The sequence below is a fragment of the Lepisma saccharinum genome, chromosome 16, assembly GCF_977018435.1.
Source record: "Lepisma saccharinum chromosome 16, izLepSacc3.1, whole genome shotgun sequence".
Lineage (NCBI taxonomy): Eukaryota > Metazoa > Arthropoda > Insecta > Zygentoma > Lepismatidae > Lepisma > Lepisma saccharinum.
In genome coordinates this window covers 8028371-8054234 of record NC_139244.1, presented here as the reverse complement: position 1 = coordinate 8054234, position 25864 = coordinate 8028371, and the positions used below count along the sequence as shown (strand labels likewise).

General features: G+C 37.5%; 2 protein-coding genes across 2 annotated transcripts; one reads left to right on the top strand and one right to left on the bottom strand.

The window, feature by feature from the left end:
* Positions 1 to 886: 886 nt before the first annotated feature.
* On the bottom strand, positions 887 to 11033 carry LOC145999874 (complex I intermediate-associated protein 30, mitochondrial-like). The gene is made up of 5 exons (XM_083137143.1): positions 10770 to 11033; positions 7932 to 8331; positions 5574 to 5791; positions 2576 to 2761; positions 887 to 1235 (listed from the first exon to the last, which is right to left on the bottom strand). Exons 2-5 carry the CDS (start codon positions 8293 to 8295, stop codon positions 1011 to 1013), a joined length of 993 nt encoding a protein of 330 aa, XP_082993269.1. The 5' UTR covers positions 8296 to 8331; positions 10770 to 11033; the 3' UTR covers positions 887 to 1010.
* A 163-nt stretch (positions 11034 to 11196) lies between these two features.
* elm (calcineurin like EF-hand protein 1 elm) lies at positions 11197 to 24885 on the top strand. The gene is made up of 4 exons (XM_083137142.1): positions 11197 to 11389; positions 15719 to 15982; positions 21299 to 21392; positions 23231 to 24885. The coding sequence occupies exons 1-4, from the start codon at positions 11323 to 11325 to the stop codon at positions 23373 to 23375; spliced, it is 570 nt and encodes a 189-aa protein (XP_082993268.1). The 5' UTR covers positions 11197 to 11322; the 3' UTR covers positions 23376 to 24885.
* Positions 24886 to 25864: the final 979 nt, after the last annotated feature.

The window sequence follows — 25864 nt, the reverse complement described above, 5'->3', positions numbered from 1 at the left end:
ATTCTTCACCTCATCGGGTGTAGTGACAAGCATTGTTAGTGAGGAGGAACAGATTGGTCTTATGTTTGGCAATGCTGCAAGGGAAGACGGCAGGCAGAAGTTACCATGAAAATAAGCGTTCGCCCTTCGGTTGCCTATTGCACTTTCACTATCATGTGTAATTTCAGCTGGAATCCTACTGTTATTTTTTCTTGAGTTTATTAGATTAAAATTCTTTTTTGGGTTTTCCGGGATTGTTGCAGTGATATTGTCTATATGTTCCTTATATTTTTTTCAAAGGAGATACTTTGAGAGTCGTCGCAGAGCAGCAAAGGTATTGTGCGTGTGTTTACTCGGGAAGCCCTTCCAAAGTTGCAATGCTCGTGTCTTGTTGGCCAGTACATCCCGCACTTCAGAGTCGAACCAACACGGAAATCTACAAGAAGATAATTTCCCTGTAGGCACGTGGTCCGTCACTGCTGCTTGAATGACACCTGTAAATAGGTCAGCTGCCTCGTCGACCGTCCCATCTTCCAAAAAGCCCCAGGGGAAGGAGTCGAGGGAAAGTCTTATCTCCTCCCACAGTGCTCGGTTCCACAGGTAGTGTTTGTTCTGGATGGAGGGGCGATGACCTCTTCTAGGGGGTGGGGGGATGAGAATAGAAACATCCAAACTGTCGTGGTCGGAGGTCAGAAGGTTCTTACGTGGCGTGATACTGATATCGTTTAGGGTGGACAGAACATATGGAAAAGCACGGAACAACCAAAGATATCTTGTGAAACCATCCTGTGTTGCTGTTCCCATACTATGCCCAGTGCCAACAGGAGAATGACTTACCATGAGTTAAAAAAAAAAAAAATCTGTGGAAAGGACTGAAAAATTACACGTAAGTATGCTTTGGCTTATATTATTTTATATTTTACTACAGGTAAATATGTTCATTCCAGAAATACTCTTAAAATTTTCTTCATTATGAAATGAGTAAAAGAAAAGATGCAAAGCTTTTAATAAAAACTACTTTACAAGTTTATTTATGTTCCTGCTACATATTTGGGTAGTTTATACATTTCATATGCAAATTCTTCAGTATGCGAAGGATCATATTCCAATCCAATGTAGTCAATTTCCAAATGGAAAGGTCCATCTACCGTGTCACAAGCTGTGATCCCAATGTTCGACACTTTGTCCAATGGGATTGGATGCTGCCTGTCCTGGACTCTGCCTTTGCTACTCAGAAAGAACTTCGAGAATGGTATCTGTGTAAATGGATGAATTGTTTCAGCACAGTTTATGACTGAAGTATCAAGCAAATAACATTTTATACTTTGCTAGATGAGTATGAAGCCCAAGTTCTAGTTGATTTTGAATGCTTCCAAATTTAGGATTTACGTCAAAATGTAAGGCATAAGTATTCATACGAAATACTAAATAATACTAAAAAATGTTACCAAATAATGTGCAACTGACATATTTTCTGTCCACAAGTAATGAATTTTTAAATGTCCTCTTGCATGCAAAAACTATTTAGAACGGTATTTCTAGTGTTGTATACAGGAACTTCCAAAGTACAGCACTTTCACCCATACACTTTTAAGCAAAGTAAAAGAAAAAAATGAACAGGAAATCTAAACAAAATAGACATTCAGTTATTCTTAGTGACACTATATTGAGTTATTAGATTATGTAAAATTATTTCTTCCCATTATCACATTTCTTGTAAATATCCTGGAAGCAAAATGTTTTCAAGAGAAATAATATTGTGATTAAATGCTGTAATTACATACTGTGGACTTATGACTATTTTAAAGCAAAACTAGTAGATTGATATAATGAAAAACTACAATACATTAAAATTTGTAAATATTCCAAACTACATTAAAACATCATTAATCCAGACCCCAATAAGCCGGACTTTGCTTCATCCGGACAGGCAAAAGGGGGGAAAAATGCAAGGTTTTAAATGTCGCTAGAAGTCAACAATCGCATTCGTAATATTGCTCCGTAACAACTAAGAATACATACATCCAACATCCATGGGAGAACATATGTACGTACTGCATTGTCATATTGCTTTACATTTTACTATACTGTATAGTGTATTTAGGCCTATGCCCTTTAAATACACCATAATAAATGTGTTTTGTTGCTATAAACGGAGTTTTAATGCACTTTCTACTGTTTTTTTAGGCTATTTCAGTTAATCCAGTCAACTTATCCCCCCATTAGTCTGGATTAACGAGGTTTTACTGTACTCTAAAATGGTATTGGTTCAGAAATAATCTCAACATAAATGCTGCACTGAACATTAAATGAACAATGGATATCGAATTAATGAATTTTATGTTGTGTCTTTTTTTGTGCTCAATTTTTCACACTCCTTAGTTTATTATTCCTTTCATCCATCAAATGCTATCTTTGCATATATCTAAAGATCAGTGAGAACTAGGTGAGTGTGAAGCAGCAGTCAGGAAGTCCCTACAGTCAGTTGGAGCTTGTGGGATGCATAAGTAGTCAGTAGGTCACAGTTGCAAGTACAATAAACGTGCTACAATGAAAGGTGGTTTCAAGAAGTTATAAATATTCTTTGAAAACATACCTTTGTAGTTTGCCAGTAAGGTCCACCTCTTGTGTACAAGGCAAAGTGGTAGATATCGTACCACATAATATCAAAATAACCTGTTGTACTGAGGTTCAGCATGTAGGACCGGCCATCTCCTCGGACGCGAAAAACTATATGGGTGTAAAAACTCCAGTCGTAGTAGGACTCCCTTTTGAAAGACTTCTAAAAATAGACAAGGGAGAATGTGTCAGATAACCACATAAATCATGACTCGGCATGAAAACATTCAAAATAATGGTTAAAACTTGATAGACTTTGTCTTAATGCCAATGTAGTTCACCAAGCTGTGCAACAATGATAGTGATCAAAACTTGGGACAACTGTTCTGTTACTTTTCTTTTTAACGAACTGACTAAAGAGGTTAATTTAAAGTCCTAAATTAGGTAAAGTTTCTCGTGTCATGAAGGCACATGTAAGGGGATGAGGAGGTAGGGTCCCACACATTCTCGATGTTGGTCATATTTTTTGGAGGTGTTATGATTGACACCACCCTCCAGCAGCCTTTACCCCCAGGTACCCAGAGGCTGGATGAACCAGAGCCACTTTGTGCGGGAACAAGGCCAGAAAAATTCAGCTCTTAGATCATACACCCCAGAAATCTAATCTGGATCTCCCCCTCCCCCCCCATACCAGTGACCAACTTGACCACTGGCTTCAGTCATAAATTTGTAGCCAAAAAAGATTTCATTACAGAAAATTTTATATTTCCCAAAATTTCTTAAAGAGCCCAATCCACATAAAAAGTGTCCCATAATATTGCTATCCTGGCATGTCACTCCATTGCAAAGATTTTGATGTAATACCAATAGTTCTGATCAATTGTTTAACTCCCATTGACAGCTAGACAAATCAATTGAAATATTGCATGATACTCACTCCTCACTTAGTACTGCAGCTATTCGTCCCTTTACACAACACATTGCCAAAAGTAAAATTCTAACCTCCATTATTCAGTTGTGTTCATTATGTTTTCTATTCTTTCAAGCCATTTTCAATACATCTTTCATTCTCCTTAACCCATCCGCTTACCTAGTCGTCGAATCGACGGGTTCCCGATTTTTCATTCAATAGATGGCAGAGGTTGTATGATCTTTCAAATCTATGACGTGTATGTTTGTGCTGCTAAGTTTTTCATACCATTTCAAGTGTGTTTTGTTCAGTAATTTCTCATGTAAACAAACCTTCATTTGTTACATCTTGCAAACATGTTGCATATGAATGTTGTAGAAGATTCTGCGATTGAAAAGTTGCTTTTCAATAGCGATGAAGAGGAAAATGTGGATTTTGGAAGTGGAGATGAACACGGGGGTTCATTTTGTGTTAGTGAAATTGAAGAATGTCGTGAAAGTGAGGAAGAGGTGGCTCTGGCAGGAAAAATATAAAAGGTTGAGGAATGGAAATGGAATGCAAAGATGTGTGAGATCAAATTTATTAGATGAGTTTCTAATTATCTTTCAAGTAAACTGCGTATGTGCATACTTATTACTATAGTTCCACTTCAATATATAAAATTTTCATTTAAATTGCTTGGATAGTTTTCACAATATTTGACATCTTGTCTTGTTGTGCAACCTTCACGGGAGATAGCCAAATTTAAATGGTATTTCATGGCAAAAAAATTGGCATTTAAATGTATGTGGATGGGTTAATGAAAGTGATTTTTTTTTCAATGTTTACAAAGCGTAAAAAAACTAATGTATCAATATGATGTTCTATAAAAGTCACAGTAGTACTATTGTTGACCCTGTACATACATCAGTATGAATATGAAGGAAGTTCTCTTTAGTGCTGAGCAATGCTTGCAAGTGTTTCATTTTTCGAGGTAAAAAAACACTATTTTTCTACAAGCAATATAATAGCTTCCTCGCAGGCCAAGCACAATGATTTGTTAACCTGTGGTCTCGCTACCGAAGGTTCTGCATTTGAGTCCTGTTTTCTTTATAAGCAGGGTGCGGGATTTTGCCTGTTTGCCTTTTTAATTCCCTTGTAGTAAAACATAGGCTTCAATGTTTTAAGTTCGTTTCATGGTGTTTCTAGTCTGAAAATGCATTTTTTATGGTGCCTAAAATGCCCATTCTGAAATTTCTGCTTCAGCTTGTTTTACGCACCTTTGGCTGCCCATACATTGAGAAAGGTAAGCCTTTGCTTATGTTGAACTGACTGAAATCTGGTATTTGCCAGATTTGATGGTCACAAGGGATGTCAGATCTTTGGAAATTTTAAATGTCCCGTAATCAAGGTAAGCAAAATAAAAAAAAAAATAAAAACTGGTTGGTGACTCACATTTGGACAAAATTATGCCAGCCCAGCTGAAAGCTTGTAATAGTCAATCCGTACACCAAAGTTTCCACGTGCGATTCCATGAGTTGGGCAAGGGTGTTTCTTTGTCGTTCAGTGTCCTTTCATCAATTTCATTTAATTGTCCTCCATCCTCATCATTGCAATTAGGCAAAATGGCAGAAAATCAAAGTAAAATAAGAAATATATAAAACTGAGGATCACAAAAAAGTGACAGTTTTTTAAAGACTGTGTGTTTAGTCAATTTTAGTGCACTTTTTATTTTAAGGTTACCCTTTAAGTGTCTTTTTTTCAGTACCTATTTGAAAGGTTTTTAGTGCCCATACATCTGCACCCTATTTATAAGTAAAGAGGAAGAAGATTGTTTGATTTGTTTCTATTTTACTTTCCTTTTCTACTACTTTTGGCTAAATGCGAAGATGAGAATGAATGATGATATGATGAAGGGACATTCACAAAGAACACCCATGCTCAGGCGAGGATTTGAATCGGAGACCCCCGGCCTCATAGTGTACTCTACCAACCACTCCACCACGGAGGTTGGCAATGATAGAGGAAGATACAATAATAAAGAAAAACAGAATACTTGTCAATATGGTGACAACTTCCTTGCAAATGTTGATGCTGCGCAGTTTATTTCGAAGAATGTGATATTATTTTGCATGGTGACACTTACTCGTATGCGCATTGACTTCATGTTACAGTAGCCGGCTCTCTTGATTTTCCCGTCCTTTGGAACATGGGTGCAGAGGTTCCCATGGAACAAGGCGTATCCAGAAGGACTCGTCGCAAGCTCACAGGTGCTGAAGCCTTCATTGTGATCCTTGTCACTCGATGTAACCCACTTATCGATTGAGCCAGGCTGGTTAAACTGCCACACGTAGTCAATTTCTCCTGTCGCAATATGAAAATAATAAATTAACAACCACACAACTCTTATGCCATTGAGATTTCACATAACAGCATTAATAAATAGGTAGCCAACATCTCCTTTGTATATTGTACAGCTGCTGTGGTTTATAATCTTGTAAAGTACTGTTCCATTAATGTAAAAAAGGACATAAAACATATGTCTTTTCTATTGAATTACTTACTACGAAATGATCACATGTCCACTCCTCAGACCAATAGGCCTATCTGAAAACCAGAAAAACAATTGTTTTCAACCATACTGTTTGGCGCACACACACAAAAGATGTACTGTGTACGAATTTCAGCAAAAAATGCAGGCTCTACCATGATTCAAACCTGTGGCATACCATGCCAGTGCTCTACCAACAGAGCTACTGAACCAGCTCTGGTTTTCACCTGGTGTGCCAGAATCGTGGTCGAGGCTGCAGTTTTGCTGAAATTTCTACTTAATTTGTCACAAGTTTTAAATGCATTATGTTATTAGCCCTAGACAGGAGAAAAAATGCAAGCGTTACAGTATACGTGGAATTCTCAGGACCCCATATAGGCAATTATCACGTGGCCATGCAGAGCAATGGAAGCATCACATTGATGCAATTGTACTAATGAAACATTGAATTTGCATACAACAATAAAGCTTTACACTAAACTAGTGTCCTCCTCCGTAGTCGAGCGGGTTAAGGCGTTCACTCGTCTTGAGATCGTTCGCTGCGGGACGGCGTAGGTTCGAATCCGGCTCTGGTCAGAATTTATTCGGCCTACGTATAGGGCCGGTGGCAACCCACCATCGTGAGGAAATTGGGAAGCTCCGAATGAGTGAGCGTAACCCGATCGAGAAGACCTGCAACGGCTGGGGGCTCGTCGGGCTGATCCCCCGACACTCCAATACTGGTCTAAGATCTCCACGCTACAACAGGTGACGGAGGAACAGTGTGGGAGGGAGACCAGCAGTCGGTAGGTAAGCCAAGGCCCTCATCGGGTTGTAGAGCTATGGGTTATTATTATTATTAATAAAGCTTTACACTAAACTAGTGTGCACACAGCTACAAACAAACTAAGGTATGGGTATACCTTCTGTCTATGATTCATCAAGGATAACAAACCAATGTTTATGTCCTAATTCTAAATATAATATGTAACTAAAAAGATTACTTAACATGGTAAATATTTACTATCGCACAAACAGATTTCTTCATTTTTACAAAAGAAACTACTTAGATCCTGTAGCATTGTCTAACATCTGGAAGGTGTTTTCTGTCATGTGGGAACGTATCATAGCGGAAATTCATGTTTTTTGTTGAAAATTAATTCTCCGATGCACAATTGCCTTTGGCGCGTACACCTTCGTAGATCATCATGCGTCGTGCTTGTGTTTTGTTGATTTTCATTGGGTATGCAAAACATTGCATAAGGTTAGGTTAGCAAACATAGTTAAACGAATTTTAACTGTTTGCCTCACCTAACTAGTTAAACAAATTTTAACTATGTTTGCCTAACCTTACGTAATGTTTCTTCGGGCTATCATCAATGATTCAACGGATTTTAACTATGTTTGTATTTTTTGGGTTAAAAAGGTTGGAAACTCTGCATACCCAATGAAAATCGACAAAACACAAGCATGACGTGTGATGATCTACGAAGGTATACGCGCCATATTGTGTCTTACGCAAGCGAAAAAACGTGAAGACACCTTAAAGAATGTTCCGCGAAGCAGATAGGTAAGTAGGAATGTTAAAAATGACGAAACGAAGAAGTGAGATGTGTTTGTGCAATAGTAAATATTTACCCTTAACATTTGTGTGGCAATTAAATAAGTAGTGCATATTTCAATTTATCAACTGAGCAAAATAAATTGCACATATTTCACTGGAATTTTCATACTTTTTCCTCATCTTGATTCTTGAAAATCATTCAATTAAGTTCTGCTTATTTGATGTTTACAATAGAGAAAATTCATTCCATTGAAACAAGAGTTCATACGCATTTAATAATAGGTGCATTTCAGATCAAGAAGCTGTGATTGATACTAGATTCAATTCCTACAAAAAATGATTACAAGAAAAACTGATCTTCCTTCCTACAAACAATCTTTTATTTATACATTGAGATGAGAGTAACCTACCTGGCCTGTACGTTAAAATTGGGTCATCTTCTAATTTCTCTTTTACTTCTTCTTTCCATAGTTTGATCTCCTCCTTCAATTCTTTCAAACCACTTCGTATTAGTTGAACTTTAGAAAACTTTTCTTCCTTCCGATATCCTCCCTTTTCATCTGCCTCCCAAAATAACCATTGGGAGTTTGATTTATGGAAGCCACGAACTTGAAATACATTCGGATATTTACACTTTTCGTGTCTTGTCAGAAAATCATTTGAAACTATTTTATTACACACAATATTGTAACTAGATGCTGCTCTGCAAATTGTCTCTCTCCAGAGCACGAAACCATGCTGAATGGGTTTGAAAGCAGAAAACATAATGGTCATCAGTCAAGCTGCATCACATACATCCCTGCTTGAGACCTGGAAAAAAATACAGGATAGTGGAAAGGAAGTGACACATAACCACAAAGAATTAAAAGAGACTGCAGAAAAAAAATGAGGCTACTTTATGCTCAGGGAGATAATCAGGATTGGGCCTACAGTTTAAAGTGGGACCCAACAAACTACACTGCACTGCACTGTCCCGACAAGAATCAAACCACAGAACCCTACATAATTTTTGGGTAACACTTTACTATATCGGAGACGGATTTCTTCAAATTTACAGGAGAAAGTACTTACGCAAATCATTTTCTGTAGCGTTGTTGATGTTCGGGAATGTAGTTTTGATCCATTTTAATGCGAATGCATGTGGTTTTCTACGAAAATCTGTTTCCGACGCGCTATTGCTGCTGCCGCCATTTGCTTTCTGCTCGAGAGCACAGTACGCTCTCGTATTGTTCGTATATGCTAAATTGAACGAAATGAGTACTAATGGAACCTAACCTAACAGGCCTAACCTAACCTAGTAGGCATACCTCGTCCCCGTGATGGTTTGTGGGGCTATCGTGAATTTTTGGGGTAACGTCAATGGTTTTTGGGGCTACCCGTGGATGGTTTGTTGGAAATAAGGAACAACAGTAAGTACTCGTTAATGTAAGAAAAAGAAATTATTTTCGTTAGAAATTCATTATTTCACCTAAAGAAATGTTCCGCAATGCAGAATAGCACATTAGCAACGTAAAAAATTGCGAAATAAATCATGATAGGTGTCTCCGGTATAGTAAAGTAGTACCAATTTTTGTTACTTTTAACAGTTAACTTCCCATGTGCAGTTTCACAGACCACTAGTTTATTGTTATTTTGTTGTTGATGCATAGGGGTGGGGTAGGAGATTGCAGCACTGTCTGGTTGTCCCTTCCCAAACTCTGCATTGGTTTACATCGTCAGTAGCCAATTGAATGTGACCTTGAGCGATATTTATAGCTTTTTTCATGCTTAGCGGTTTCCAAAACCGGGCCTGGGCCTATACGTTATGGATTCATTACCCAGCCCTTCCTCTACTGTGTGTGTTACAGACCCTGATTTAGAGGATACTATTTTAAAATGGTTTGATGACCCTTTAGGAAGTGATGTAGGATCAGACCCCACCCCTACACATAAATAACAGAATAACAACAAACGCTAGCGGTCTGAGACCGCACGTGGGAAGTTAAGGGTTAAATGCCTAAGGTGTTAGGTTTGGCTTGTAAGATTTAGATCTTTTAGCATAAATAATACATTTAAAGTGCATTTATGCTAAGATAACCAAACCTAACAACATAAGCATTCCTATAGCATTCAGCAGTTGTTAAGTATTTTTTTAGTGTTTATTTTAAAATAAGAGGTCTGCGAGACCGGACCTGGGACAGTGTGTCACAAAAACATGACCTGGGAAGTTAAGAGTTAAGTTACTTGTGCTTGTTAGATGCGAGGATGCGATAACGCCTGGACACCTTTAACTCATTTATTTCCTTAATTTTACCACTGGTTCTTACCTTTTCTGCATTGCGGAACATTCTTTAAGGTGAAGTTATGCCTTTTTCCATAAAATAGTGTCAACTTTTCATATTACAAGTCATTATTTGTCTTCCTTGTTCTGCTTGGGTAACAGACAATATGACATGCACTCGTCATGGATCATTGCGCCATGCTTGTGTTTTGTCGTTTTGGAGTGGGTATGCAGTGTTTCAACCTTCTTAACCGAAAAATACCTACTTTCGTGTTCATTATGTCATCACAAACCATTGACGGATAGCCCCAAAAACAATTCACGATAGCCCCAAAAACCATTTCTGGCACGGTTAGGTTAGGTAAGCATAGTTAAAAAAAAAAAAATTCTCGGTAAAAAATGCCCGTTTAGAAACACTGACGAGACCGTGACTTTCGGCGCTCTCGCCATCTGCACGCACACAATGGAAACAATAGCATAATATGGCAAGCAATGCAAGTTTCTTACGTAAAAAGTGATTAATTCTTGTTCGGCAGCATTCAAATATGAAGTTTTTAGTTTCCCGTGAAAGAAAATACCTCCAAGAACGTCCAGAATGCTAAAGAAACTCATTTCAGTAAGTACTTTCTCCTGTAAATTTGAAGAAATCCGTCCGGGCGATATCACATATTTACCAACTTAATGAATGATTTGTTTTATTTTACGTTCCACAAGTTTCACTGAGGATTAATACTGGCCATGGGTCCAGACGCCAGCCTCGTTAGTGTGTACTACGTGGAACTGGGGATGACATTTTGTTATCTTATTAAAGGGTCACCCCGCGAGGTTAACGTGTTTTCAGGATCAGGATCAATCAGATAATGAATCTGTACAGATCCGACGCTTCTTGAGATTCGAACCACGGCTGGTCAGGATAATAGCTACAAGAGGGCTCTGTAACAAAGTTATCTCTTGTGTGATACAAAATTGTTTATTTTACACCACTCACCGGTACGACTGCTTCTATGTAGTGAAAAAATTATTCACTTTTATGCAGTACCCAAAGGTAGCCAGCCTACCGTTTGTTGTTTCTTCAGTAGCAGACGACGGAAACTACTACCAAACACATTTCATTTTTTAAATACTAGAGAATACGTATACGTGGTGTTTCGATTAATGGCAATTAACGGCATTAACCACAGACATTAAACAGCTCCCATATTGTGTTTTCAACTTTTATTTTTTTAAAAAAATGTCGTTAAAATGCTTCTCGCTTGTATTTCCATTCCATAAAACGCGAGATTCACTGTTGCAAATACTCGGAATGGAATTTTCACGGAAAAAACAACATGGCTGTCCAGATAACTATGATTTTCTCTGTGCAGGGGTTGGTAACATTGTTAATCATAATTGGCTATTGGCTAACTAACCTTGATCTGTGCTTGTCTCCCTGCCTTACTTTGCTTTTGCGGAAGAGCAGCTGTTATTTGGCAATCGACGGTGGGTGTGTTTAACGACAGTATTTGTCTTGTGCGATACTTGTGAAGCTTACAGTAGATAAAATGGGAAACAAATCATCCTTATTACTAAGAGAAGAGGAAATCTCTGAAATTCAAAATGAAACTGGGTGTAAGTTATCCATACAATTATTTCGTGAATGGAATTCTATTTGTCATTTTATTTTCATAGGTTTATTGTTAATTTACTTGTTAAATGCATAATGGTTGTCGGAAAATAATTCTTACGATACCTAAACTTTCCATACAGTGCTTACGATAAATTAAGGATAAGTACGTTGAGGGAAAGTTGAGCTGTCAATGTAGTAACCTTGACTCGAAAACTTGACTCTTACGCAATCACAAAAGAGATTAAATCCATCCATCCAAAGAGCGTTTAATTTTCGATGTATTTCTCAATGCCCATTTGTGATAGTTACATATAATTCGATATTCTAAATATACCTGATGTTATCAGTCATATTTTGAAAAGGTAATAAATTAGGCAGTTTACCTTTGCAGGAAGTTTTTGAAATCCCGTCGCCCTTCTAACTAAAAGGTTCGATTTGCAGGGAATGATTAGTAGTTTAATCAAATAGAGCCGCATACGTGTACGAATGCATGTATAGATTTCATACGTTTTAGTAGGTTAGCACGTGTTTTCACGATGTAAAATTTTTCTTTCCAATTCAAATGGTAATATTTACAATATTAACGATATCACCCTAGAACACTAACCTGCATTCCACGAGAAGTGGATCTACCCCATGTAAATAACAAAATGAATTAGTTGAAATTATTGTTGTTTTCAATTGCAAAAAGGTTTAAATATTTGTGAATGCATAAAATTTGCGTATGTCACAAAAAAAAATTATGGGAACAATTTCGGTAAATTTCTCATATCGTCAAACGGCTGAAATTTGCTAGTTCTTTTAATTTGAATATTCATACTTACGTATTATGCATTGAGAAACATTGTTGAAGGTGTGGAAATAAGCTCTATTTGCAACATATCGAGTAAGTTTTCTTCGTTCTACGTAGCCCCACAAACCATTGACGCATAGTCCCATTAACCATTCCCAGTAAGGTTAGGTTAGGTTGGGTCACGTTTGTCGCAATAGTTAAAAATTGGTTTAGAGAAAAAAATGCGTAGCCCCACAGCCTTTCCTGCATAGCCCCACGAACCATTGACACACTAAACTAAACTAAAACTAAACCCACAGCGCTACAGCCCTTGAAGGGCCTTGGCTTACCTACCGACTGCTGGTCTTCTTCCCACACTGTTCCTCCGTCACCTGTTATAGCGTGGAGGTCTTAGACCAGTATTGGGGTGACGGGTGATCAGCCCGACGAACCCCCAGCTGTTGTTGTAGGTCTTCTTGACCGGGTTCGCTCACTCACTCGGAGCTTCCCAATTTCCTCACGATGGTGGGTTGCCACCGGCCCTATACGTAGGCTGAATAAATTCCGACCAGAGCCGGATTCAAACCTACGCCGTCCCGCAGCGAACGATCTCAAGACGAGTGCACGCCTTAACCCGCTCGACTACGGAGGAGGACCATTGACACACAGCCCCCACAAACCATTTGCGGAAATGTACCTTCTTCAGTTACAAAAACACATGTTTGGAAACACTGACCGGGATTACGTCATCACACATAGGCAACATCCGGCTGGAAGGAAATGGATGCAACAGTTTTCGTGCATCGGTCACAGATTTATATCGAAAAATAGATGATTTACTGGCAAAGTTCAATGAACGATGCGAGAAAACTCTTCCCCGAACTTCCACAACTATAAAGAAACTGCGTTCTCCTGTAAATTTGAAGAAATCAGTTTGTCTGAAAAGAGAAATTTACCACAGTTTCATACATCGGAGACACAATTCTTGAATTTTAAGCAAGAAACTACCAATCTCATGTCTGTAACCTACATTTTGTGTGCAAGATGTTGGACACTTAAGACTGGGATGCTCCACTAGCTTGTGGCACACACAATTAATATCCCTGTGTATTTTGGTTCACTTTTTAACACTAGGTGTAGTGCAGGTGTATCCCGGTGTCAGGTTGGTGCAAGGAAATTATGATCAACCAAGTAGACGAAAAGCGGTGTTCAAGTTCAGAAGATTCAACAAATGCCTGTCTGCTGCTTTAAACGTTCATTTGATTAGTTAGCACCGCTACAGAATGTAGTGCAAACTGTGCAGGCACCAAATCAATGAAGTAGACGAGTTGGTGTTGTACCATGTAACCAACTAGATGCACAGGTGCAGAAAGAGCCAAAATGTGCAGCAAGCTAGATGGGGCTAATAGATATATTAATTCCTATCAACTTCAAAATTAATGTGACATCTCACTATTAATTCCAGAGTTTTTTCATAGTACACACTATCACTAACATTTGTAAATTTAATTGAAGTGACTCTCTTTTTTCTTAAAAATTTATTAATTCACAAAAACAGAATAATTATTCTGTCTATGCATGACAAAACATTTAATGTGTTGTCTCCACCCCCCCCCCCACTTTAACCTTGTGGTAAAATTTTCGTATCCGCAAAACGTATTTCTTCAATTTTACAGGAGAAATTACTTACCGAATGCAGTTTCTTTATAATTGTGGAAATTCGGGAAAGTGTTTTCGCGCATCGTTCATTGAATTATGCCGGTAAATCATCTATTTTTTTATATAAATGTGTGACCGATGCACGAAAACTCTTGCATCCATTTACTTCCAGGTGGATGTAGCCTGTGTGTGATGACGTAATCCCGGTCAGGGTTTCCAAACACGTGTTTTTGTAACTGAAGAAGGTACGTTTCCGCAAATGGTTCGTGGGACTATGCGATAATGGTGTGTAGGGCTACGCATATTTTTTTCGAAACCAATTTTTAACTATTGTAACCTATACGTGACTCTACGTAACCTAACCTTACCGGAAATGGTTTGTGGGGCTATTTATGAATGGTTCGTAGGGTTATCCGTGAATGGTTCGTGGGGTTTTCGAACCTGGAAAAAAATACAAAATCAGTAACATGAAAGTAGTTATTTTTCGATGAAGAAGGTTGCAAAACTGCATAACTACTGATGATTGACAACGCTAGTCAAGATTTCTCCGCCTTATTGCGTGTAACGCAAGCGAAAACGAACAAACAAGAATTACTCGATATGTAGAAAGTTGAGATTATTTGCGTGAAAAACAAAATGCCACCTTGAAGAATCCTTAGGAATGCAGAATACGTAAGTACCAATGTGAAAAAGAAGAAAATAAAGAAATTTCAGATGTTTGGTGGTTACTGAAATTTTACCAACCTTGTTTATTGCACCAAATACAAGATTGCTCAGTGCTCCCTACCTATGGATTGCATGCAAACTAAACAGTAGTTGAAAGCCATTCTTCCATGTGATCTATTTAACCAGTATATGAAATATATGATTGATCTTCATCAAGTTCATGTATATTAACTTTTTTTTTTCTAGTCCAAGGGAAATCATTATTATATGTTCAGACATTGGAATAACAAGTTTTTGTGCAAAATTGTATATGAAAACAAGAATCTCGGAAAGCAACAAAGTCACGGAACTATCAAAATACAAACACCATCAGTAATACCTCATAAAATTCATGAACAGAATTATATATATCACAAATAAGCTGGATAAATGTGAAATGCAACTTTAGAAAAGCAAGAGCTTTTGTTCAACAACGGAGACTAGTAGAGAAGGCAGCCAGCACGCATGCATGGAGGAAGGGAAAATACTTTCATGTTTCTTCCCGTTCGTCCTTACTTCCTTTTCTATGAAATCTCATTCTGTGCCACCTTCAATGGCTTTAAAAATTACTGTATCTAATGTTAACCCTTCTTGTTCACGTGTGTATATGTCAGTAGAGTACAGAGACCATCAGTTTATCCAGTTCTGTGTGGATTTGACAGCTAGGTCTTTTATTCCTTGTCGACTGGTTGAAGTGTACTCTGGAAATATTTTACTTGTTTTAAAGAGCTGCCTGGTTTCATTCCATCAGGTTTCCCAACAAGTATCCTGTAAACTCTTCTTTCCTCTCCAATTCGTGCCACATGGCCTGTCCACCTAAGTCTTTGATTTAATTATTCTAATATCTAGATATGAATACAAGTTATGCATTCTTAATTATGTAACGATCTCCACTCACCTGTGGCTGAGTGGTTTGCACATTGCGTTGCGATGCCAGGGGTCCCAGGTTCGAATCATGGATGTTTGTGAGTGCCCTGTCATCCATTTCTTCATATCACTCATCCTCATCTTTGCAAATTAGCCAAACGTGGCACAAATAGCGAAGTAAAATAAAATCGAGCAATCAAATCCACTAAACTGTCACCTCATCCCTTTTAGGTCCAAATATTTTTCTAAGGATTTCATTTTCAACTACTTTTAATTTATTTATAGTGACTGAGGAAAAATACTAACATTTTCATTCTGTTTGTTTCAGTCACGCCAAACCAGATCGAGCGACTCTACAGTCGATTCACCAGCCTGGATCGTGGTGATTGTGGATCTCTGAGCAGAGAGGATTTCCTTCGCATTCCAGAGTTGGCCATCAACCCTCTGGGCGACAGGATTGTCCATGCTTTCTTCCAGGACAGTTCAGACGACAGAGTGAACTTCCGTCAGTTCATGTGTGTGTTGGCACATTTTCGCCCAATAAAGAAGAACAGGGAAAATAAACTCAACTCCAGAGATGAGAAGCTGAAGTGTAAGTGAAAATGCCGGATCTTTTCCATATCTTTTTTGTACTCTATGGAATAAATATATATATATATATATATTTAGGTAAATGCCTGTGTACACAGTTTGTTTCAAAATATATCACATTTCAATCTGTAATAAAGTACATTGAGACCATGAACCAGTCATGTTCTCTAAGAAACATTTGTAATTTTTGAGTTGGTAAAATATCAGTATCTGTTATTTTTGTATTCATTCTCTATTAATATTCACAAAAAATTCATATTTGTGCATCCTTGGTATTTACAAACACTCATATTTTGTATCAAGTATAACTGAAAAGTACTATAAGTACTCACCTTGCACATCAATATCTACAATATGATCTGAAAATTCCATTGTTATTATTACCTTGTTAATGTATTCTATTCTTGTAACTGAAAATACAAAATACACAACAGACACTGGAAAACAATCAAATCCTGCAGCTGCATGCTCCATCTAGGGGAAAAATGTAGTGAAATGAGAGTTCGATCTGCAATGTTGCCAGGTTCAGAGCAAAGATATAGTCAGTGTATGAAAAATGTAGTTCTCTCACCAGGCTTGTTGAACATTTTTAACAGTAGGGTGTGTTGGGATAAGGTTAGAAGGGAGGGTTTGGAGTGGGGAGAGTGTCGAGATGGGGTTTGTTGGGGGTGTGGGTTCACTAATGGCTATGTAGGCCCTCTCCCATCTTTTCTGTACTGAGGCATGACGGATTGGGGTAAGGGGTGGATGATGCCTACCTGGAAACTGTCATTGAGAGATTGTGATAGTCGGTATGGACAGTGACAGTGAAGTCCAGGTTTTGGGTGTAGGAGTAGTGGTTGTTGATCCAGAGACTGAGCTGTGGATGTTCCATCATGCAAAAGCCACCACAGAAATTGCATGTAAGGATATAATGGCATTTGAGGTATAGCAGGTCCCTTGACAGTATGCATTGCCCCTTAATGTTTTTTAAGTCTTGCAACCTGCAGTTTTCCCGCTTTAGATGATAAACTCTTAAACATGATGCTACACAGAAGGTTATAATGCAATCAGGTCAGTACTGATCCAGTGCTAGACTTCTCTTTAATGTTAGATGTGCTGTCTCCATGTAAATGTTTACTGAACCTCGCTACCTTGATTCACTGTGGTTACAAAGTTTTTTTTAGGTGCTATGGGTTATTTGAAGAACAAATTCATACAATGATCTCTTTGATTACCCCTCATATGTTCTAATGTGCAACTTGATTGCCCAAACATTTTTAAGGTCTACTTTATATTGTACGAGAGAAGCTTTAAAATCAGTCTCTGGAATGCTTTTATGGAGGTTTATTTCCCTAGCCGATGGTCCAAATTTGTATCTTCGTGCATTATACATTCAATCCCCATGGTTCCAACACAGCATAAGCTGGCCTCCTTGGTGGAGTGGTTATCACAGCTCTCTGCAATGCCAGGTTCGAATCCCAGCCTGAGCATGGATGTTCTTTGTGAATGTCCCTCATCATATAATCACTCATCCCCATCTTCATGATTAGCCAAAAGTGGCAGAATGTGAAGCAAGAGAAGCCAAATTCAAGAAAATACAGCGTAGTGTTATAAAACTTGTCAGTTTTACTTTCTTTCCTCTTGGTTTCTTGAAAACATAAAATCTAGGTTCCGCTATGTGTATATGTAATGGAAAGAAACCGTGAACACAACAAAAATTGAAAGTTTGTGTTTCATGGCCTCGCCACATGCTAATTTTAAGAAACAAAGATTGCATTGCACTGTAGAACTGCCAGATGGTGAATGATAGACATTGGATGAGTAAACACTTTCACCAGTTGGTTTATTTGTTGGATAGAGGTTGGGTGGGATGGAAAATGTCAGAAATTGTGATGGGATCAGAAGGTTATGGATTGGTTAAGATTACAATTTGGTGACTGAGTGGCCATACTAGTAGATAGCGTTCCATTGCATTTCCTTATTAACCACTTGCCTTAAGACTTTTTTTCAAAATTTATGTCAAAATTTTACACTTTTTTTTTATTTTATATTTTACTACTACTTTACATGCAAAATTACATTAACAATGATTTTTGGTACAACAATCAAAAATAATCAAAATATTCTACTCCAAATAGGCATTCCTTTATTAACCCGAGTATACTCGGAGCTGTTAAATGTGATATAAATTGTGATATTTACTAACAATAATGCAACGAACAAAATGGTATGTTATGTTATAAATGATATAATATTGATTTCAAAAGACAAAAGAAGTAATTATTATTTTCACAAACCACTCACAATTACTAGCCCGAGTAAATTCGGAGCAACAATTTTCTTTTTCATTTGAAAATGTTCGTTTTACCAACGTTTAGGTGTTCTGCTACCTGTAGCATTTCACTTCAGACACTAGGTGCTGTGTGGTATACATGGAAACAGGGCACTACACACAAAGCCTCAGGACAGTAGAAGCGGGATTCCCTTCTGATTTTTTGCCCCGGGCATCACGTACTCTTGAACACATATAACACTGCTTCGTAGGATTTGATTTCTTCGGAGTGGGTGGCAAATACTCGAGGAAATGATGACCTGAAAGCCGTAGTGGACTTGGATGTATGCTTGGTCGTCCAAATCTTGGTGACAGTGATGGTGTGTGGTTCTGTTTGATCAGGTCATTCACAAGTTCCAGACGGAATTCCATGTGTGTTTTTGTTTCACCACATTTTGTGTACAAAACAAACTGGTTCCATATGGCCAGATCAAGAAGGTGTAGGAAAATCTTCTTATAGTATTTTTTGCCACGCTTTCTGGGTGTTGCATAATCAGCAAGATGCTGATCTACCCTATCCACCCCACCCATAGTGTCATTATAGTCAATAACAACCCGAGGTCTATATTTTGCTTCTCCCTGCCTCTCTACTTTCACCATATCAACTGTGTGTACACTCGACAATAGACCAACATATTTTTTGTCGTTCCACTTCATAACTTACTTTACCTTTCCTGAAACCTGCGATTCCTCCATTTTCAACTCGTGTATCTCTCAGTTCCTTTGGTAAGTCTTTTCTGTTTGTATTTAGTGTACCATAAACGTCTGTCTTGTTTGATATAAGAATATCTGCCAGCTGGGGTGAATTGTAATAATTGTCCATTGTTACGCTGAATCCCTGGTTTAGAAGAGGATGTAAGAGAGAAATAACACGGGAAGACACCGGTAAATCTTTGTATTCTTCCATGAAGTTTCTATCTTTCCCAGTGTAAACAATTATATCCCAAACATAGCCACTTTTTGATTCACAAAGCATATACGACTTTATACCATGGTATGTACTGAATCCAACCCAACCTTCCCTTGAACATAAGAAGACTTTCTTCAATAGATAGTTCTCTTTCTGGTGTAACAAGTGTTTAATTTCTGCCGCAGATGTTCAATAACGGACCATATTTTATTTAGCTTTGGATTTGGATGGGTTGCTGCATCATAGGTTTGATTGTTTGAAAAATGAAGGTACCTTTTGATCTCAAGGAAAAGATGGTAGCTCATTGTTTGTGAAAAAAATGGAGTTAGCAACAATGGATTTTTTGTCCAATAAAACTGTAGGTCAGGTTTCTTTACAATGCTTTGTAGTATTGTAAGAGCAAGGAAAATTTGCATTTTGTTCACACTTACTTGATTCCAAGTTGCATTCCCTTCTTGCACTGCAAATGTGTTCGTTTCATTCACTATTAGTCACAATATCATTATCAATGTACTGTTCGAAAAATTGTATCAAGCCCTTACTTTCGTCTACATCATACTTGGCACGTGGTTGAGCAGAAAACTGAAAGCGTTGTTGAGCTGGTGCTGGAGATTCAGGATCAAGTTCTTGCCACACTCGTACAGACATCAAACTAACATCAGAATGCGAACTTTCGATTGAAATATCACAGCCAGTTAGCGTTGTTTCACTGCCACTAGCACTTACACTACACTCTCATGCACTTATGTCTGTGCTTATTTCACTCATTTTGCTGCCAAAAGGACGAGAAAGTTCCAACCGAATCAATGCTTCCGAACAATGCGTTCTTGCAAGCAACCGAATGTCACGCAATGCAGACAAACTGTTGTCTTTCTTCACTTCTTGGCGCCTCAAGGCAGGCACAAAAATTAGTGCACGCTCGAGACATCTGTTGGTCGGACTTGCAACTAACTCCACCTACCAAATTCATCATGAAAATTCCGCCCGACTTAGTACGGGCTGGTAAAAAAATTACATTCAAACTCTCCAGGTTTCCGAGATAACTCGGGATAATATTTTGCCGGAAAAGTACCACATCCGAGATAATTAGGGTTAGTAAGGCAAGTGGTTAAGCCCGCCAGGCATTATGATGCTCTTTGGCAATATCTTATATATGCAAATCTTTACTATTGGGAACTTGGGAATTCCAATCGGGTGGCTTTACCAAATGCTACATTTATTTTCCATCAACCAGTCTAGCCATCTAAGTGGTCTAAACTCTCGAAGAAAGGAGAGACAAGGGATATCCACGGGATACCGGTAGCCCTTGGACATGAAGTTCCTCGTAAAAGTGGTACAAAATTGTTTGTGTTATGCCAAACCAGCCTTTTTATAGTCAGGGTTGAAGTCCGTGGTAGTTAAGCTAAGTACTGATTATTGGGCGAATCCTCGAATCAGTTAGATATTAATCCTAATATTCTGGGTTAAGAATGCATTGCTATCATATTTTATGCATTTTTATTTTACAGATTTCAGTGCCCTTAATTAGAAATCACTGGATGTTAGGTACTTCTCAGTTAGAGGAGTAGCAAATGACTAGGTCAGGTAGCAGAGTTGCTTCCAGCAATGTAAATCTAAAAGATGAGAAAAGTGACAAAAATCAGGCAAATCTTGGTCTTGCAAGTGTGAGTGGGTGGGTGTTCTCTTTGGTTCTCAAGTGGACATGTGGTCAGGCTGCAAAATATAGAACAGGGGTTCCCAAACAGCCGCAGCACCCAAGTCAGAATGTAGGCCTATCAAACACTTTCAACGCTCAGTGTGGTTATATATTTTAAATTCAGAAATATTTATACATTTAAAAAGTATTAAATAAGCACATATTTGGAACAGTCATGTCATTGATTGAATTTCAGTGAACATTTCATACATTTGGAACATTTTGTGATGCCCCTGTAAGCCAGCTAGCGGGAACCACTGATATAGAAAATAAGTGTTAATTATGCTGTTGTGCTCAAGAGAAGCTTATTACTGCTTAAATGTGTGAATTTAATGATTTAGTCATACCTTAGGAATTAACAGCACTTTGAATAATGCATTGTTTTTCCTCCTTTCAGTTGCATTTAAGATGTATGACCTGGATGATGATGATAAGGTGTCTCGAGATGAGCTCCTGGCAATTCTTCACATGATGGTGGGAGCAAATATCAGGTAGGTTGCTAGTGATGGTACTGAAGTATATGCATTCTAGTATTTTACAGTTTGTATTGTTTATGCACCTTTGTTGAGATTGTCTGGTTTTGTTTTACAACCACATTATGCACAGAATACAGATAGGCTAATTGGGACCTTCAGTTTAAAATGTGATCCGAACCTGGATGTTGCCGCTATGCCATGCTATGTGGTTTTTAACGCATGTCATTCCAACTTAACAATTTCTGCCGCTACTCACCAAATGGTGCTGATGCCTGACTGGTCTGCTTCTACCAAGATACTTATAAAGTCTGGGGACTTGATGATCAGGAGGCTTTTGGTTTAAGTATTTTGGCAATTCAAACACTTCTGTCGTTGAGGAAGCAATTCATTTCAACACAAATGGAATGAAGACTCTACCGATAAGTTCACTTATGTCTTCAGTGTGACAACTGTGGGGCATTACCCCCACACCCCCTATACGCCTTCATGGCATGGTGCTAAGCACAGGGGGGCACTTTATCTTTTTTTTTACGTCTTCAGAATGATCATTCTTCGTGGAACAGAACAACATATTGCACTATTTCAAAGGTGGTAGTAGGCTCTGTATTTTCTTGTAGGTTTCGCTTCAAACATGCATTGGGTAAGAGAAACACAGCATTTTTTGATAAATTTTTGAGTTGTCCACGAAACACCAATAAAGCTTGTTGATGTTTTGCATTTGGAGCATGGCATGATTTCTACAACTTTTTTAGTTACAAATCCAGCAACATAAAACAGGGGAAGATTTTTTACCAAGAAGCTCAAACGAAAGCCAAAATAAATATAATTTATGTCCCCTTGTAATAACATGGTGACATTCTGATCATTACTGAGTTACAAAGTATAAAGTATAAAGTCCTCCTTCAATATTCGTGCATAATTGCCATGTCATGCAATTTGCATTGCACTCGTTGAATTCGTCTGATATTGGTAAACACAACACGAAAACAATTTGTCTACAGTATAGCTACTAATAACCTTTCTGCTTAATGAACTCAATAATGACCAAATTGTCACAAGACTATATTCACCATTCAGCTACAATCACCATAGTAACCTGTAACAAGGCAAAAGAACATCAACATTCCTTAAAGTTCGTACAACAGAAATATCTTCATTCTTTCAGGATTATTAAAAAAGATAATAACAATTCAGAATATCATTGCATAATGTATTTTATTTAAAGGCCTGTTGTAAGGAATATAAAGAATGCCAAGGCGTCAATAAGCTGATACCTTCTACTTTGTGTAATCATTGTCAGACCATACCTTTAAAACTTTCGCCACTGCAATACATGTCATGTAGTTGCTATGCACCTTTCTTATATTGCTTCCTAGGTTAGAAGCTAATGATCCAAGATAGAGGAATTCATTGGCTACTTCAATTCATCACTTTTTACAATCATTAATTTTGTGTGTTGCAACATGTTCCACCTATGTAGAAATTTTAGTGAAAAATGCAGGCTCGTCCACTACTTGATCCTGTGTCTCTGGCATACCGTGCCATTGCTCTACCAACAGCTGAGCCCTTGCTTCGCCTAATTTTTTGCGGTCTGTTTTTATGTATGTAGAGTTGTCTCTGTCAGTGCTATTGCAGCAGGATCCTGTTTCCTTTGAAACTGATTACATCAACAGTGCATAGATTTTCAGGCAAAACCAGGGCTGCCTTGATAGCTCGAGAGCAATGGCACGGAATAACACACACTGGTTAGAGTCCTGGACGAGCATGCCTTTTTCACAAAAAATTCTACACAGTACATCTCCGGTGTGTTTCAGATCATAATGTTTTATCTAATGAAGATTTTTATTTTGCAGCGAAGAGCAGTTGACAAGTATTGCAGAGAGAACCATAATGGAAGCTGACCAGGATGGCGATCAGATGATTTCGTTTGAGGAATTCTGCAAAGCTTTAGAAAGAACAGACGTGGAACAGAAAATGTCCATAAGGTTTCTTAACTAAAAACCACGTATTAACATATAAGAATCTTGATTTATGAAATATCTGCTTAATATAGCTCTTCGATACATTGATTACAAAGATATATTATTTTGTAAATGTAGAAATTGTACAAAGTAGATGTGTATAGTTGTTGCACAAAAAAAAATGTAGTTAGATGATATGGGTGCCTTCAAATCTGTGTATTTGTACTTCCTTAAAATGTGGTGTTAACTACAGATGTACTTTCATTCCTTTGAGCAATATTTGTAACATATATATAAATATATATTTTTGTATAAAATGTTTTTCTTGTAACTATTATAACAATTATACCCCCCTACTCCACCCTTGAGCAAAGAAAAACATGGATGTCTGTACAAGTTTTTCACCCAAAGACATACATGGTTATTCTTCAACTAATTTTATGACATCATTAAATCCATCTTAATTCATACAAACATACTTTAAACTTTTGATTTGATTTTATATTTAATATAATCGTTAAGAACAAGCAAAATTGCTTGTTGGCGCCCCTCGCAGAGAGGACCCACCTCTCCATCACCGCCAACCAGCCGAACCATTCCCCTCTGCTCAGGACTCCCACCCACATCCCTTTCCACAGCCTCTCCAACCTTCCCATGAACAACATAATACGTGCATTCCTGCATGTAAGCACAAAGGGAACAATGCAAGAAAATATTATGTTCCCTCCCCCACCAAAAGCCGCACCCACCCACCATCCCAATCTATTAAATTCAGTTGTCATGGGTTTGAGGCAAAAAACTGGTATCCGCCTCCTTTGAAAGCTGCAACAGCACTTTGTTCGTACTTCCGTTCTGAAAGTAATCAAGTAATTAAAATTTGCATCAATGCACGAGGAGGATCTATAAAATTAAGACATCTGAGTCAGTGCTATTAGCACCACACGAATTAATGTGAGTACTAGACATCTTAAAACTAGGGTTACACCGATACAAAGATTCCCACAAATTCCGAAGCTTGAAAATTGTAATTAATAAAAGTTCAAAATATTTAATAATACCAGTGGGCAAATATTTAATTTGAATTATAAGCATCAATTTTCCACAGTTTTGCTTTACAATATTAAAAAATTACCTCTGATTATTAAAATACCTGCCTTGTAATCACAAAATAGTATTTGCACATAATATTGGTACAAAATCTATGGGAACTTCAAATTTTGCATAACTTCGAGGATTATTACTGCGAGAATGTCAACATGGCATAATGTTGCGAATAATCAAAATGCCTGAGAAGTATCGGTAAATAAAACCCAACCAATATTTTCCAATACCGATAAATCAGATAATTTAAATGTAACTATTACTACTTGTTACCTCTTCTCCTGTCAATTTGATTTAAAAAAATAAAAAAAACAAACGGTCATGACCACTAAACACAGAATTAAAGCTTGTATATTTCAACCAGCTCCCCAGCTTGTCGCGCTTGGAACTGAAGCAAATTTGTAATTTATATACTGCCTTAAGAATGTTTCTCAACTGAAGGTAAACAATGAAGGTTGCTTACAACGGTAGAGTGACCTTTTATTGACTTAGCAATAGTTCAAAGTGTATATTTTAAGGTTACCTCAGCAACAACAACTTAAACAAATTTTAAACAATACAGTTGTTTCATGTAATTAAATACAATGTATTGTTGGTGATATTGCATATGATATATTGACAAATAACTACTGCATTACTTGTATGCATAAAGATCTAGCACAAGGAACATTGTTGAGCCCTAAGGCTACCTAGTATAGAGTTGGATACCACGTGTAAAAAAAAAAAATCCACAGTACACAATTTTATTTCCAATTTCATGTTAAAATTATTTTTCAAAGTAGTGTCTGTGAAAACTAATACTTATGAAACAAGATATGCATATCTGAAAAAACTTCAGGTACTTACCTATTTTACTGAATGTTCAATCCATTTCTTAAAACTAGTGTTAGCCCCATTTTACACAGCTGTAAAAATTCCTGAGAATAAAAATAACCACACATTATCTGTATGACCTTGGTGCATAGAAGTTTTAACTGTGACCAGCCCCCAGTATGTGTTGCTTTAAACTGAACATATTTGTAATTTATTTCCTAACTTGAGAACATTTCTCAAATAAAGTAAGGTCACAGGCAAACAATGATGGTCATTTTTACTTCAACAGGGAAAGTTATTTTACAAGATGATTTGCCCTTTTGGTTACTTAGCAACAGTTTATTGTATTTCTTGTAAGGTTGCCTAAGCAACAACAGTATAAACAAATTTTAAACACAGACATAATTTTGATTTGTTTACAAATAACTAATTTTTTTGGAAATTTATTTATTATACAGGGTGTCTATGAAAAGGCCAGACACATTTTAATTGTGAATAAAACCCAAATAGAATGAAGATACAAGGCATTCATATATGTATAGATATACTCGACATTTTTTGTACTTTAATATTATTTTACACTCACTTCAATTAGTACTCTGGCAGTTTTTT

What these genes read in the sequence shown, in the direction of transcription:
- LOC145999874 (XM_083137143.1), bottom strand. Translation starts at nt 8,295, where the DNA reads ATGACCATTATGTTTTCTGCTTTCAAACCCATTCAGCATGGTTTCGTG. An exon ending in AATTTTAACGTACAGGCCAG is followed by an intron (nt 5,792 to 7,931) that starts GTAGGTTACTCT and finishes ATATTGCGACAG; the next exon opens with GAGAAATTGACTACGTGTGG. An exon ending in CTTACTGGCAAACTACAAAG is followed by an intron (nt 1,236 to 2,575) that starts GTATGTTTTCAA and finishes CCATTTACACAG; the next exon opens with ATACCATTCTCGAAGTTCTT.
- elm (XM_083137142.1), top strand. Translation starts at nt 11,323, where the DNA reads ATGGGAAACAAATCATCCTTATTACTAAGAGAAGAGGAAATCTCTGAA. An exon ending in AATTCAAAATGAAACTGGGT is followed by an intron (nt 11,390 to 15,718) that starts GTAAGTTATCCA and finishes TGTTTGTTTCAG; the next exon opens with TCACGCCAAACCAGATCGAG. An exon ending in ATGGTGGGAGCAAATATCAG is followed by an intron (nt 21,393 to 23,230) that starts GTAGGTTGCTAG and finishes TTTATTTTGCAG; the next exon opens with CGAAGAGCAGTTGACAAGTA.